Here is a 13,765-nt window from a genome sequence, read left to right on the forward strand (position 1 = left end):
TTCCCTCACATATCAGTGCTTTGGCAGTTGACGTCAGAGTGCATGGGTAGCTATAATACAGAGAGGATCAAGGGCCTTGCTGAAGGGGGCCAATACCAGGCTTAAACCCCATTCTGCTACTCAACAACTCAGAGCCTTAACCACTTGAGCCACCACTGCCTTAAACAACTACCACTTTATATGCCTGTTTCTAATTATCAATATGAACATTATATATATATATTTTAAATGTTTTATCACACAAACTATGATGAACACGTATGGATTTTTATTGATTTGCTGGAAAAACACCTGCTTGAGCTGTGTATTTTTGTCTTTGCAGACTCAGAGCTGGCTCTGATGTATAATGATGAGTCAGTTCTAGAAAACCATCACCTAGCTGTGGGTTTCAAGCTCCTCCATGAAGACAACTGTGACATCTTCCAGAACCTGAGCAAACGGCAACGCCAGAGCTTGCGCAAGCTGGTCATCGACATGGTGAGGCACTGGTGATATGTTGTGTTTCCACATAATTAAGATTATAATTTAACTTTTCTTCTGACCCATGGTCTGTTTTTTGTCTTTTAAGGTACTGGCAACAGACATGTCCAAGCATATGAGTTTACTGGCAGATCTAAAGACCATGGTAGAGACTAAGAAAGTGACCAGCTCAGGAGTGCTACTGCTTGATCATTACACTGACCGCATACAGGTAACACAAGTGTTTCTATAGAGACACTGCTTTAACTAAAACCAACAGCAGGAGATATATATTATGATACCTGGAGTGTACCATATTTTCTTCTTATTTAGTCTTAAATTAGTTAAATTAATTAAATTAATAGTTAATTCCCACCCATTAGGTAGTTCTGTCCTATCCTACTTCCTTTCCTAGCTCCTGTCTCCTACCTGGGTGAGAACTGCTGCTGATGTAACATCATAGGCCAGAGTGGTCAGCATGTGTGAAGTGAGCAAGTTACAGTAGTCCAATCTCCAGATGATAAGACACTGAACAAGCACATGAGTGTCCTCAGTGGACAGAGAGAAAAAAACAGACCACCCTGATCTGCATGACAGGGTCAGGTTAGCTCTCTGAGGCAAGAAGAATAGCTGGTTGTACAGAACTACCCCAAGGCTGTGTGCACTCTCTGAGGAGAGGGTGTGGGTTGAACTCCAGGGAGATCATAAGATCTTGACATGGGGTTGCATCTCCCTGGATACAACAGTCCAGATTTAGTTTTAGCTGGTGAACTGCCCTCCATGATGAGGTGTCTACCAGACATGCTGAGATCTGAGCAGAGGAAAGGAGAGGATGTGTTGTGAGTGAGTGACATCAGCACAGTAGTGGTATATCAACCCATGTGAGAATGTGACTTCACTGAGAGAATGGGAGAAGAAGAACACAAGAGGACCTAACACTGAGCCTTAATGGGTAGCACAGTGGCACAGTGTGAAGAGTTGCTGCCTCACAGCTCCAGTGTCCCCAGTTTGATGCAGAGCTTGGGTTTTGCATGTTCACTGGTTTTCTTTCTAAATCATGCCAGTCGGTGGACCATATAGAATAAGCATGGGAATTAGCGGTTTGTGATTCCTATCGATAAATCTCATCCAGGGTATTTTCAGGCCTTGTGTCCTTATACAGGCTCTGTGTCTGTTAATAAAGTGATTACTGTGGTTATTGTTGTAGGAATTTGATTATTGTGGAAATTTGAGCAGCTATTCATGGCAGAAACAACTATTTATTGGCACTCCACAAAAATTAGCTCCTTTATATTCTTTGGTTTGCATGTGTGGATGGTCAGTTCAGACCACAGGCTAGGCCAAGGTAAACTGTTCCAATTCAGAGATTAAGATGGTCATAGCATTGCATTATTGTTGTGATTTTGTAACCATTAATGAATTTATTTCTGTACATTTGGGGCAATTATCTTATTGATTTATCAATTTATAGCTAAGTCATAACCACTTAGGAAATGTTTCTTCTGTCAATCTTTCCAAACAGCTTCCTAGTAGTTGGCTTTGAAACATGGGCATCACTAGGCCATTTTTGGGGGGCTTTAGCCCCACTAACATTTCTACTCAGCCCCCCTAAAAATTCTGCGATTCTCCATAAACTCTACACAAATTGGTGATCTCCTCAGTCCCCTTTAAATTTCATATGAAAATGGTGACTTCAGCTCCTCCCCGTTCTTCAATCCGCAGACGTTACAGAGCGAGGATCAGAGGACAAGTGTGTGTGTGTGTGTGTGTGTGTGTGAGAGATCAGGAAGACTCGTATTTGGCTTGTTCAGTACTCAAATGTTATACACATCTATGCAATACAGTGGAATGCTGCAGTAAGTTTACCATCCTACCCTCTTAGTCAAACCTTTATTTTATTTATTTATTTATTTTATTTATTTATTTATTTATTTATTTTTAACTATTATACCCTCATTGGGGACTGAGCCCCCCTTAAATGAAAATCCTAGAATAGCCCCTGCTTTGAAATGTGGCATTCACTTATTGACATGGCCGTTGTTGTGCTTAATGACATCCAACTGCTTATGGACACTATGTGTGTGACAAACCTCATATTTATATAACCCTAGGAGCGAGAAATGATTATTGGAGATTGAGAGTATTTTTTTATGTATAGGCTTTTTAAAATAATTTAATTGCAAATAATTTTTCACATTTTTTTGAGTACATGTGAAAGATAATATTATTTTAAGTACTAGGCTCTTTGTACAAAAACAGTTGTATGTTTCATTGTTTTTCTTTAACAACAAGCCGAACCCTGTCTTGTGATCATCTTTGACATCAACTGGGTGAGAATTTCAGATGGGCTTCAGTTTTTCACTCACTGCTCCAAATAATCCCACATGAGTTCTATGAGAATATTGTTCAGTATTAATGCGTCATCATTCTCATCTTGCACATCAAACACAGATTTGACCTTTACTGGTTTGAATGGAAAGTTTTTGTCTAGAAGAGTTGCAGGCATGTTTATTTTATAAATAAATCTACCTTACTCATACTCTTGAAAGGTGCCAATAATTCAAATAATTCCTTTTTCAGTATTTGTGAAAGAAGTGACTGACTAAAGGCTGCTTCCTTTACTTTAATCCACTATGAATTTATCAGAAGCTTTATCAGGTGTTGGTCTGTAGTAAAGATCCAGTGGCATCATCTGTATTCCTCCTGAAGCTGGAAGGAATTGGATAACTTGCCTTTGTGGCGTTAGAGCTCTAAATATGTAATCAGTGAGGGTGTGGAGTCTCCATTTTTCATACTGCAGCATAATAATTGTAAATGTATTTCACTTTAATGAATGCAAACATCAGTTGGTAAAAACAATACGTGAACATGAATTTAGATTTGGTTCCGTTCCTTGTATTAAAATTCAAAAGATAAATAATGAATAATGAATAACGCTTCTTTGGAATGGTAATAGTTGCTTATTGCATCTTGAGGGCTTTGGAATTTAAAAGAAGAGTTTCATAGTTAAATGATATTCATATGATGTGTATGTATGTGCTTCTGTGTAGGTTCTAAGAAACATGGTGCACTGTGCTGACCTCAGCAACCCCACGAAGCCTCTGGCAGTGTACCGGCAGTGGACAGAGCGCATCATGGAGGAATTTTTCCAGCAGGGAGACAAGGAGCGTGAGCGTGGGATGGAGATCAGCCCCATGTGCGATAAACACACTGCATCTGTGGAAAAGAGTCAGGTACATACACAATACACACAAACACACAGACACTCACACGCTAGGGATGCAACTGAATATGAATACATTACACAGATTAAACAGATTATCTGTTCTAAACGGAGACAAATGCAGATATGAACAGGATGTGCACTAGACGTTTTTCTAGGACGTCAAAATCATCATTTAATTCGTTTTTTAAATATTAACATGTATTTATTGTGCATGTTTTTGTCACGCTGAAATAAATGTTCTCCAAAAGATAATCTACCCAGAAAATTGTACAAGCTTTTTAATAAAATTTAGTTTAAAAGCCCAGTTTAGTGTAGCACTAAACAGCTTCATAGAAGAACCTGGTCCAGTTAACCTCCTGATCTACAAATTTGAAATAAATAATAATATCAAATTAGTTAAATGATAATATGAACATGCATACAGTCAAACATTTGCCAGCAATTGTCAAAAATTCATAGCAATTTTAAGAAAAATATTGCTATTTAACTGTGTAACTGTGGTTGTGTAACTATGAATAATAATCACCAAATGCACATATACACATACTAAGACCAAACATCAACATAACCTAAAGACATAAGCTGCATGATTTGCTTTAAATGTTATTACTTGAGGTGACTTGTGTGAAATTCTTGCATTCAGCCAAAAGAACATCGCAGTCATTTGGCCAAAACCACATGCGAAGCAAACTTATCCCCAGGGCATGCAGATCTCCCACTTTACTAAAGTCAGTGCTAGCAAAAAGGCCATTTTCAGAGACACCCATCTCAGTTTGGTATCTTGCCTAGCCTTGTGAGGGGGAGCCTTAAGGGACTTCAGCATGAGAGGGAGATCCCATGACAAGCTCTGTGGGAATTGTGGTGGATGTAAAAAGCCATGTCCCTTTCAGAAAGGTTGTAAAAAGTTTATGAATGCTCAGAAAAATGCCATCCAGCGTGTGATTGTTTGTTTTTTGGCAACAAGCAATGCAACATACACTATATGGTCAAAAGTATGTTCACCCCAGACCTTTACACACCCATACAAGCTTCTTATTATAAAAATGGAATCACCCAAACATACAGAATATCTCTGTACTCTGTAACATTACAATTTCCCTTCACCACCCTAACACTGTTCCATCATGACAATGCCCCTGAGCACAAAGCACAGAGCTCCATGAAGACATGGTGTAGAGGTTAAGGTTGGAGCGGAAGAACTGGAGTGTCCTGCACTGAGCCCTGACTCTGACTCAACCCCACTGAACACCTTTGGGATGAACTGGAACACAGACTGAACCACATACGTTTTAAAAGTATGTTACCATGTAAATGTGCATGGTTTTGGAATTGGATGTTCAACAACATGTGTGTAATGGTCAGGTGTCCACATACTTTCGGCCATATAAGTGTATAATAATTTGGTGGACAGTTTCAGGGTCTGTGGTCGCTGAGCCAGAAAAACTGTGTGTGCTGGACATGACCAGGCTGTGACTGTATTCAGTGTGTTTCTGCTGATCTAATTTCTTGCTTTTCTTAAACATGTTCTGTGATTAATCTTATAATGAATTAGTTTTTGGTAACTTTGTTGTCATTGGCTATAGAAACTGTGTAAGAAATGGTTGCCATATCTTTTCTTCATTGTTACACTGAGCAGGATATTACACCATCTTGAGAGAATAGGCTATTACATGATTTGGAGAATAGTTTGTAGTTCTTCCATTTGATATTTATTCTAATGCTGTAATATGAAGTGGCTTGTTGTTAATGTTGTTATGCTTCAATTCAGAATTGAGGTTTGATTTGAACTGCAGATGTTTCAATGATTTTTATATGGGTTTGAGATCAAATGATGAATTTGAGAAGAGAGTTTAGAGTTTCAGCTTTGATTTCCTTTTATTTATATATAGGTGGGCTAAACAACATAAAAATAGCACACTGTGTATCAGTCCACACAATTTTAGATGATCAAAAATATTGGAACATGACTGACAAGGTGTTTTGTGTTGCCCAGGTGTGTGTCCTGTTAGACTGATGGTTTAAACAATAAATAGCTCTTGAATGCCTACTCCTGACTAAGCCCATGTTGTGAAGATGACAGAATAAACCAACATGAAAATCTGAGAGCTGTCTATGGGTGTAATGCAAGCCATTTTAAAGCTGAGAAAAGAAAGAAAATCAATCAGAAGCATTGCATAAGCGCTGGGTATAAACAATACAACAATTCGTACCACTGGTGTAATAACAACCAAACATCGAAGTAGTCAACCATGGAAAATAACAACAGCAGCTGATGACAGTAACATTGTGAGAGCTGTGCCAAAAAAAACAGTGACATCACCAACAACCTCCACAAGACAGTGGTGAAGGTCTCACAATCCACCGTTTGAAGAAGCCTTCGAGGGCCAAAATATAGACACCACACCACAAGATATAATCCACTCATCAGCAGAAGGTCTGATTGAAATTCACAAAGAACTACAGAGATGAGACACACAAGCACTGGAACCAAGATGTACCAAAGTGTGGAGAAAGAAAGGATCTGCTCATGATCCAAAACATCTGTGAAACATGGTGGTGGTAGTGTCATGACTTGGAGTTGCATGACTGCTTATGGAACATTTTCACTAATCTTTATCAATGATGGACCTCATGATGGTACAGAAATATTCTGTCTGATAATTTACAGAGAAATACACCCAGGTGAATGGGAGGAACTTCATCATGCAGTAAGACAATGATCCAAAGCACAGAGTTCATTAAGGGGAAAAGTGGAAGGTTTTAGACTGGACAAGTCAATCAGCAGACCAGAACACAACTGAGCAGCATTTGATCTCCTGAAGAGGTGACCGAATGAAAAACCCAACAAAACACAAAACAACTGAAACAAACTGCAGTACAAACCTGTAAAAAACGTCGCAGAAGAAGAATATGACAGTTTGGTGATGTTAATGAGTCAGGGTTATAGTCAGTCATAGTAAAAACTGTTCAAATACTTTTGCTCACACGAACAATTGGATGGTCTGATTCAAAAGGTTCTGTGTGATGTTGTTTAACACATCTAGATGTAAATATCGCAAATAAAAGCTGCACTCCTAATCTTCTAATATCCATCTTATGACCTTAAATCCAAATATTTTACATGTACAGCACAAAAACCAACTGCATTGGCATTGGTGTTCCAATAATTTTGGAGGGGACTGTAGCACTGTAGACTGTGTGGAATAAAAAAATCACTGCAGAAGAAAAATTGGTACGATTCTTGGTTTTTTGTTTCGACTTAAGTGTTTTCCACACCTGGGATTATGCCAGAAAGGTGTGTGGTTACATGGGGTGATTATTCATGTCCTCATTTTTGTGCAGTTTCCATGTTTGTTGTTGAGATGTTGAGATCATGATATGATGATTAATCACTGTTAAGCACATGCACAACTGTACTTCTACCCTGTGTACACTCAGCAGTACATGCTTTGGCTTTTCAAGATTAATTCTTGAAAATTCTTGAGAGTTTAAGGGCAGGAACAAGACAGATGTTCCCTCAGCATGTCTTGCACTGACACACTGTAAATTTTTGGTTCTGTGGGTTGCTGTTTTGACTCGGTTAATCTAGATCCTGTCTGCAGCATGTGCAAGTTGGCCAACCCAGCTCCATTTGCAGACATTTCTGAGACTGGAGTTGAACTTGGTGATTAAATAATCTGCTGCAAGTTTAGAAGAATCTCCTAGACATGGCTGTAAACTCACACACCCCAGAGGAGCAAGAGAAGTATGACTAATCACTAGTCTATAATGAGTTCTCTGCTGAAGGACATGAGCCTCAGAGATGTGGTCCTAAGTCACTAATTTCAGCTGTGTCTATTGCCAAGTTGGTATGTTCCCTAGAATGTAACTGAGACTTTGTTTTTCTAAGCTTTTTGTCCATGGGGTAATTTTGAACTTGAGAAATTCAGGGTCCAAATCTGGGAACTAAGCATAGCATGACAGCCATGAAGTCAGCACAGAGCATCTCAGAGTAAAACACTGTGTCATGTAGATGGTAGTATTGAGCACATTGCTTGTTCATAATTTCAGCATTTAAGGGACAGACACAGCAGACTAACCAACCAAGTGAAGAGAATAAAGGGTCTGTCGTTTGGCTGTGTATTAGCCAGAATCCAGCTGACAAAGCAGCGAACAAGCTAACACACTCCACCTGTAGTCACATAGCCACAGGCTTTCTAGCAGAAAGAATGAGATGTAAGTGTCACTTTAATGTGCAGGCAGGGAATAACTACACATTAAATGTAAATCTAGCTAAGTAAGAAATAGCTAATCAGAATTGTAACACTAACAAAATAAGGTCTACTTGAAAGCACCAGGCATGTGTCTGAGATTCTCTTTAGTATCTCAAAAGTAAGTGGTTGAATGTTGGAATGTGGAATGGTTATGGAAGTATCTTTGTTACCAGCAGATTAGATTTTGGAATGGTCACAGTAAGGTCGAATATCTTTTTATTTGTTGAAGGGACCTTTAAGTCTACTTTAAGACATACAAATTAGTAACAATAAGGGCTAGACTTGTTGGTCAGTGCGGTGTGCTTGGTGATAACAGAGGCTCTGTGTTTTTGAAAAGTTTTTATTTTAGTCATATATCAGCCAGTAGACATCCAACCCTGTCCACTATGTTTTATTTCTTCTTAACCTAAGCGCAAATCCTTACCAGCCAATGAGTTTCGTCGATCAATGCATCAGTGCTCATATAGTGCTCTGTTCATATAAACATTAAAAAGTAATTTGAGTACCTCCAAGGACAACAAGGCAATATCAGAAAACTGATGGACAGTAAAGGAAAACTTATTTGGTAATGACCCCATTTTTGTAATTATGTAAATGAAATATTCATGATCCACAGTTCACTTTGATCTCTGAATGGTTATTGGTTTTCAGGAGTTGGGATTTGGGGAGCTTTCTGAGAGCCTCATTTTCTCAGTCTGATCCTGGAATTGAGAAAAATGGCATAAACTAGATACCCAAACTAGTGAATGAGGTTTAATAATCCAAATTTTACTGTACATTTCAATTTCTAATGATGTGAACTAATACATTGTAACACCAGTTTCAGCACTATAAAAGATTACAAAGAGATCAGCTATACCCTCATGCTAGCTGACGTTTGCTCAACTCGAACTAAGCACATAACCTCATAACCCACCTTATTTCTTATCTCGTATCTCTAGGTGGGCTTTATTGATTACATTGTGCACCCTCTGTGGGAGACCTGGGGTGACCTAGTGCACCCTGACGCTCAGGAAATCCTGGACACCCTTGAGGACAACCGGGACTGGTACCAGAGCACTATCCCCCAGAGCCCCTCACCCCCTCCAATCGGCGACAACGAGCTTGACTCTTGCACAGACAAGTTTCAATTCCAGCTTACCTTGGAAAGTGAGCCAGATCAGGAGGCTGGGCCCAACCACAATCATATAGGTGTGCAGGAGGTGCCAAAGGAGCTGATGGAAGGGGAGAGTCCTGGGGGAGGACAGGATGATGGTGGTGGAGAGGAGGAAGTAGCAGTAGAGAGAGGGGGGAGGAGGCGACTGCAGGTTCAGTCAGTGGTGGAGGAAGAAGATGAGGAAAGACATTCAGATGGAAGTCCAGTAGAGGAGGCAGAGGAGGAAGAAGAGTCATCTTTCTCCCCTGCTGAGGATACGTGAGGCACAGTAGCTGTCAGGAATATCGCAGGAGTGCAGGTGGTCCCATGAGAACTCTCTTTTTCTCTGTACCTTACCCTCGTCTTCATGGCCATACCATGAACAAAACAATATTTCTGCACCAACTCAATAAATGTTTTATTTTATTTTTCAAAAAAGGGAAGAATATAATATTATCAGAGAAGTAATTCACACAGCAACTGTAGATTTGGAATGGGTGCTGGGCCCCTTTCTAGCAGAAGGTAAGAGTCTGCATGGTGGAATACAGTTTTAGTGGTGTTTCGAATGGGCCATTTAGACCATGTAGCACTCTGGAAATTTGGTAGATCCCCATACACCATGCGCATTTAAACATTTAGACATAAACATGCATACCCACACAGCCACAGTTTCAGTATAATCAAATCACTAAAGATATGTACACACACCTGGGGGAACTTTGAAGGGATTTGGGATCTCTTTGGAAAAAGCCATCTTAAAAGGAATACCAACAATTTTCCATCTCAGTAGTAGTCTTATTGCTCAGAAACAGCTTTTAACGCATTCTTAACAGAGACTGAAATCCTCAGAAATTACACGATTAGTTAAATCAGAGTGACTTATTTTCCATTTCTGTCGGAAATAAAGCTGTAAGGACACCTGCTGCACAGAGGCAGAGGCTTCGGCTGCTGCTTTGGAGGCAGGAGGACGGGGAAGTGGAGTTCAAGTGGCACAAGACTGGACCTGTGGTGCAGGTCTGGCCCCTTTTTTCCCTTTACCAGGAGTGCTACCAGTGCGAGATGGCCACGTGCCTTTCTGAACCACCAGCTTCAGCTCTGGAGCTGCCGTGAAGCAATGCATCGTGGGATAGTGGTCTAATTTTGTCTTCATTTCTTGATTGTTGCTTGTTTTAAGCTCTCTCTCTCTCTCTCTCTCTCTCTCTCTCTGTTGTGCATGATTTGTGTGTATGTTGGAAGCCTTTCTGTTATCGTGTTGAAAACCTCATTTTATTATGTAAGGTCTTCCTTGGTTGCTTCCGTTATTGTCGAACATTTTAGGGACTGAATTAAGGAACTAGCCATGGGAGTTGCTCATGGTCTACTGTCTCCTATCATGTTTAATGCAAACAAGGATAGTCACTTTTTGAGAATAAGCCATGTTATTCTTCGGAATTTATGATTTTGCCTTCTTTTGAATTACATTTCAGGATGGTCCTGTGAAAAGAGTGGAAATCACAGAATCCTGTCAATAGCAGCACAGATTCACTTTCACCCGCTCATATAATGCAGCCATGCTTCATCACAGCCAATAATCTTTTCCATTTTGGCTTACCAAAGGAACGGGTGGTAACTAATACCTTGGCTGAGGGGTGTGATTGGTAGAGAGTCACAACTGCTCCAGTGGAACTGAGCACAGGGAGTCACATGCAGCCATTATTAAGTTTGATGTTTTTATGCCTTAACACTGCAGGGTTTTTGTATGTGGCACTATGCTGACTGTCCTGAGGCTCATGAGAGATCCTAGAATATTTGTGTTTTGTCTGTACTCCTTGTCAAATGTCAACTGTTTTGTCTGCATTAATATTAATATTAGCTATTTTCATAGAATAACCCATGATTATTCGAATACGTCTATCTAACATAATACATATGTCAGCGTGAAAGGGTCATATTTATGTTCACCAGAGTCTTTGAATCTAAGTTGCAGTTAGCCTACATCAAAATAATGGGTTGTCTGTGACTCTGAATGTAACAGTTGACTGGGAAATTGTGGGTATTTTGTGAGAAAACTTCTCTGTGGATGTGGGGACAAGCTGGTTTCTGCTGGTCAGTACCTTAGCTTCAAGTGTGTGCCTGTTGCAACAGAACTTTGAGGTTACACCAATACAAATAAGGTAACAAAATGCTTGGGTGAGTGAGTAAATAAAACAATGCATGTGATGTTATGGCTTTGGTACCTTGGTGGACGGTTTGTAATAAGCTTGCCTAGAGGTTAACTGGCATCTAATTGGTGGATTATAGGCTTGTAACCCCAAGGGAAGTTGATCTGTTTTCTGAATTGATGACATCCCCACATACATTTGTGTATGTTACAAAAGAAAATGCTTCTGTTTGTGGCTTTTAGTTAATGAGGCAAGCTCTTAAGCAAACAAATACTTCTTGCCATTTTAACACAATACTGTAGCAATCGTTTCTTATAAAGAAATTAATTACTTGCTGCCATTCTTTTTGAATATCAAAAGGAAAAGTTTTCTTTGGACAGTTTGTGTACAGTTTTTATTTTTGTATCATGCTGGTTGGTGATTGTGATATTGAAGAATTAATTACAAGACAATATAAATATTAGACTTATCACTGCTTATTTTGTATATATTGTATTTGTCGGTCTGTATATTTAAAAATCACTTTGAATTTCTCATTGTCACTGACCGCTTATTATGTTTAGTTGTAATAAAAATGTATTTGAATGGTTGAACTTTGCAGAAAAAAACAACCCCTACACACTCATTCCCTGAACCTTACTTTTTTTAAGGATTAAACAAATCCTACAGTCACAAACTGTTTTATATTTTAGTTTTGTTTGAGGGCAGCCTAATCATTTGTGAATTAAAAAACCTGCACTTTATTTTGGGTTGTGAGGTGGTTGGTCTAGGTTAAACAGTGTGTAGATTTATTCTTTTAAAGGGATACAATAACACTTGCACAAGGTAAGCACTTCTCATGGCTTGATCCCAAACTTTTCGTCCATACCGGCACTCTCTCCCTGCAACCTGATGAAAAAAAAAAGAAGAACTACTCTGCAGTAATAATCCGTAGAGGCTGGTAGTCATGAGATTTACAGTAGTTTTACTGAAGGTGTTTTTCATGGAACAGTCTGTGACAGGCTGATTTGATAAAGATTGTGGCTTGAGTAGAAAAGGGTTTATTTGTACTTTAAGTCACTTTCTTCTAATGAGAATCCTTTATGGAATGACTCTCTGGGCTTTAAACAATATGTTACTTGTTAATAAATGATGATATTATAAAGAGAAAAAAACAAAACACAATGATTGTAATATTTGTAAATGATGTTGCTGTAATGTGTATAATGTGTCCAAGTTATTTTATATTATATTATTTTTATGAAGGTTTGTCCTCTGAGAGAACTGAGGTGTCATTTTGTGAATAAAATGCATTTAATAAGCATATATATATATATATATATATATATATATATATATATATATATATATATATATATATATATATATATATATATATATATAAAATATAAAAAAAACAAATATATAAATATATATCAGTATATTTTTCTTTCGTTTCACTGTTCAGTACTGTAAAGTGTGTTCAAAATACAAATAAAGGATGATTTTTAACAAATGAGGCAAGAAATGTTTTGGTTTGTGACAAATTGCAGAGCAGCAATGTACACGCTTTGTTCAAACTTTTTTTCGTTCGAATTACTAATGTTGTCAAATCCTCCATGTGTACATATGACTTCATCAGTTTAGAGAAATACTGAGCCTACCCTTCAGTTGATTGGTGATGCTGCCAAAAGGACACCTGGCCCTCAAATGCTTGCTGGTTCTGAGATGTCGTCACTGCAGCAATGTATCTGTCACAGCAACATGAGCAACAAATCAGCTATACACCAAAAGGTGTATAGCTGATTTGTCCAGTTATTGGCTGGGGAGACTCCTTTATCACTGATTCTTCCTATACTGTACTAAACTAAAAGCCACTGTCCTAGTCCTGCTTATGGCCTTGATATGCTTGATAATATGTTTGTTTCCACAACTGCTTTAAATAGTTGTCAGAACACCTTAATGTCTTCCACTGTGATCAAAGTTTATTGAGATGGAGATCTGGAAATGTAGAGCTTGAGATGTAGATCAGGGTTTGAAAACATTTTTCATGGTTTACCAGCTTTAAATGTTCCAAGAAGCAAGGTGGTTGCCATCATTGTGAAATTGAGGTCATTTGGAACCACCAGGACACTGCCTAGGGTGCCTTCAAAGGAATGGGAGAACCTGACAGAAGAACAAAGATCTCATAAACTCTCCATTAATTGAAGACAGTCCATCACTCATGCCTACCCAGACACTATATACCCCCAAGAGGATGGTGTCTGCAACTAGAACTGGTAGCTTATTTTCTGAAGGAAACAAGGCTCCTTTTTACACCATGCTCCCCAATGAGGCCGGCATCTCCATCTTGTACTGGAATCCACTAACAACCGTGTATATCACACTTTGGTGAGGGATTGGCTGCCATTCTCCATAACAGACAGACAGACAGACAGATAGATAGACAGACAGACAGACAGATAGATAGATAGATAGATAGATAGATAGATAGATAGATAGATAGATAGATAGATAGATAGATAGATAGATAGATAGATAACACGGGTGGCTTCTGTGCTAGGGGAGCTTT

The 13,765-nt window shown here is 38.9% G+C and overlaps 1 protein-coding gene across 1 annotated transcript in view; it reads left to right on the forward strand.

Moving 5' to 3' along the window:
* The window catches only part of pde4a (phosphodiesterase 4A, cAMP-specific), a 58,735-nt gene extending 46,224 nt beyond the window's left edge, over positions 1-12,511 (forward strand). Inside the window, exons 12-15 of the mRNA XM_058378012.1 lie at positions 323-477; positions 569-691; positions 3,510-3,692; positions 8,880-12,511. Of these exons, the coding sequence (XP_058233995.1) occupies positions 323-477; positions 569-691; positions 3,510-3,692; positions 8,880-9,356 (938 nt within the window). The 3' untranslated portion in view covers positions 9,357-12,511. The remainder of the gene's footprint in view (positions 1-322; positions 478-568; positions 692-3,509; positions 3,693-8,879) is intronic.
* Positions 12,512-13,765: the final 1,254 nt, after the last annotated feature.

The sequence above is a fragment of the Hemibagrus wyckioides genome, linkage group LG24 (assembly GCF_019097595.1).
Source record: "Hemibagrus wyckioides isolate EC202008001 linkage group LG24, SWU_Hwy_1.0, whole genome shotgun sequence".
NCBI classification, from domain to species: domain Eukaryota; kingdom Metazoa; phylum Chordata; class Actinopteri; order Siluriformes; family Bagridae; genus Hemibagrus; species Hemibagrus wyckioides.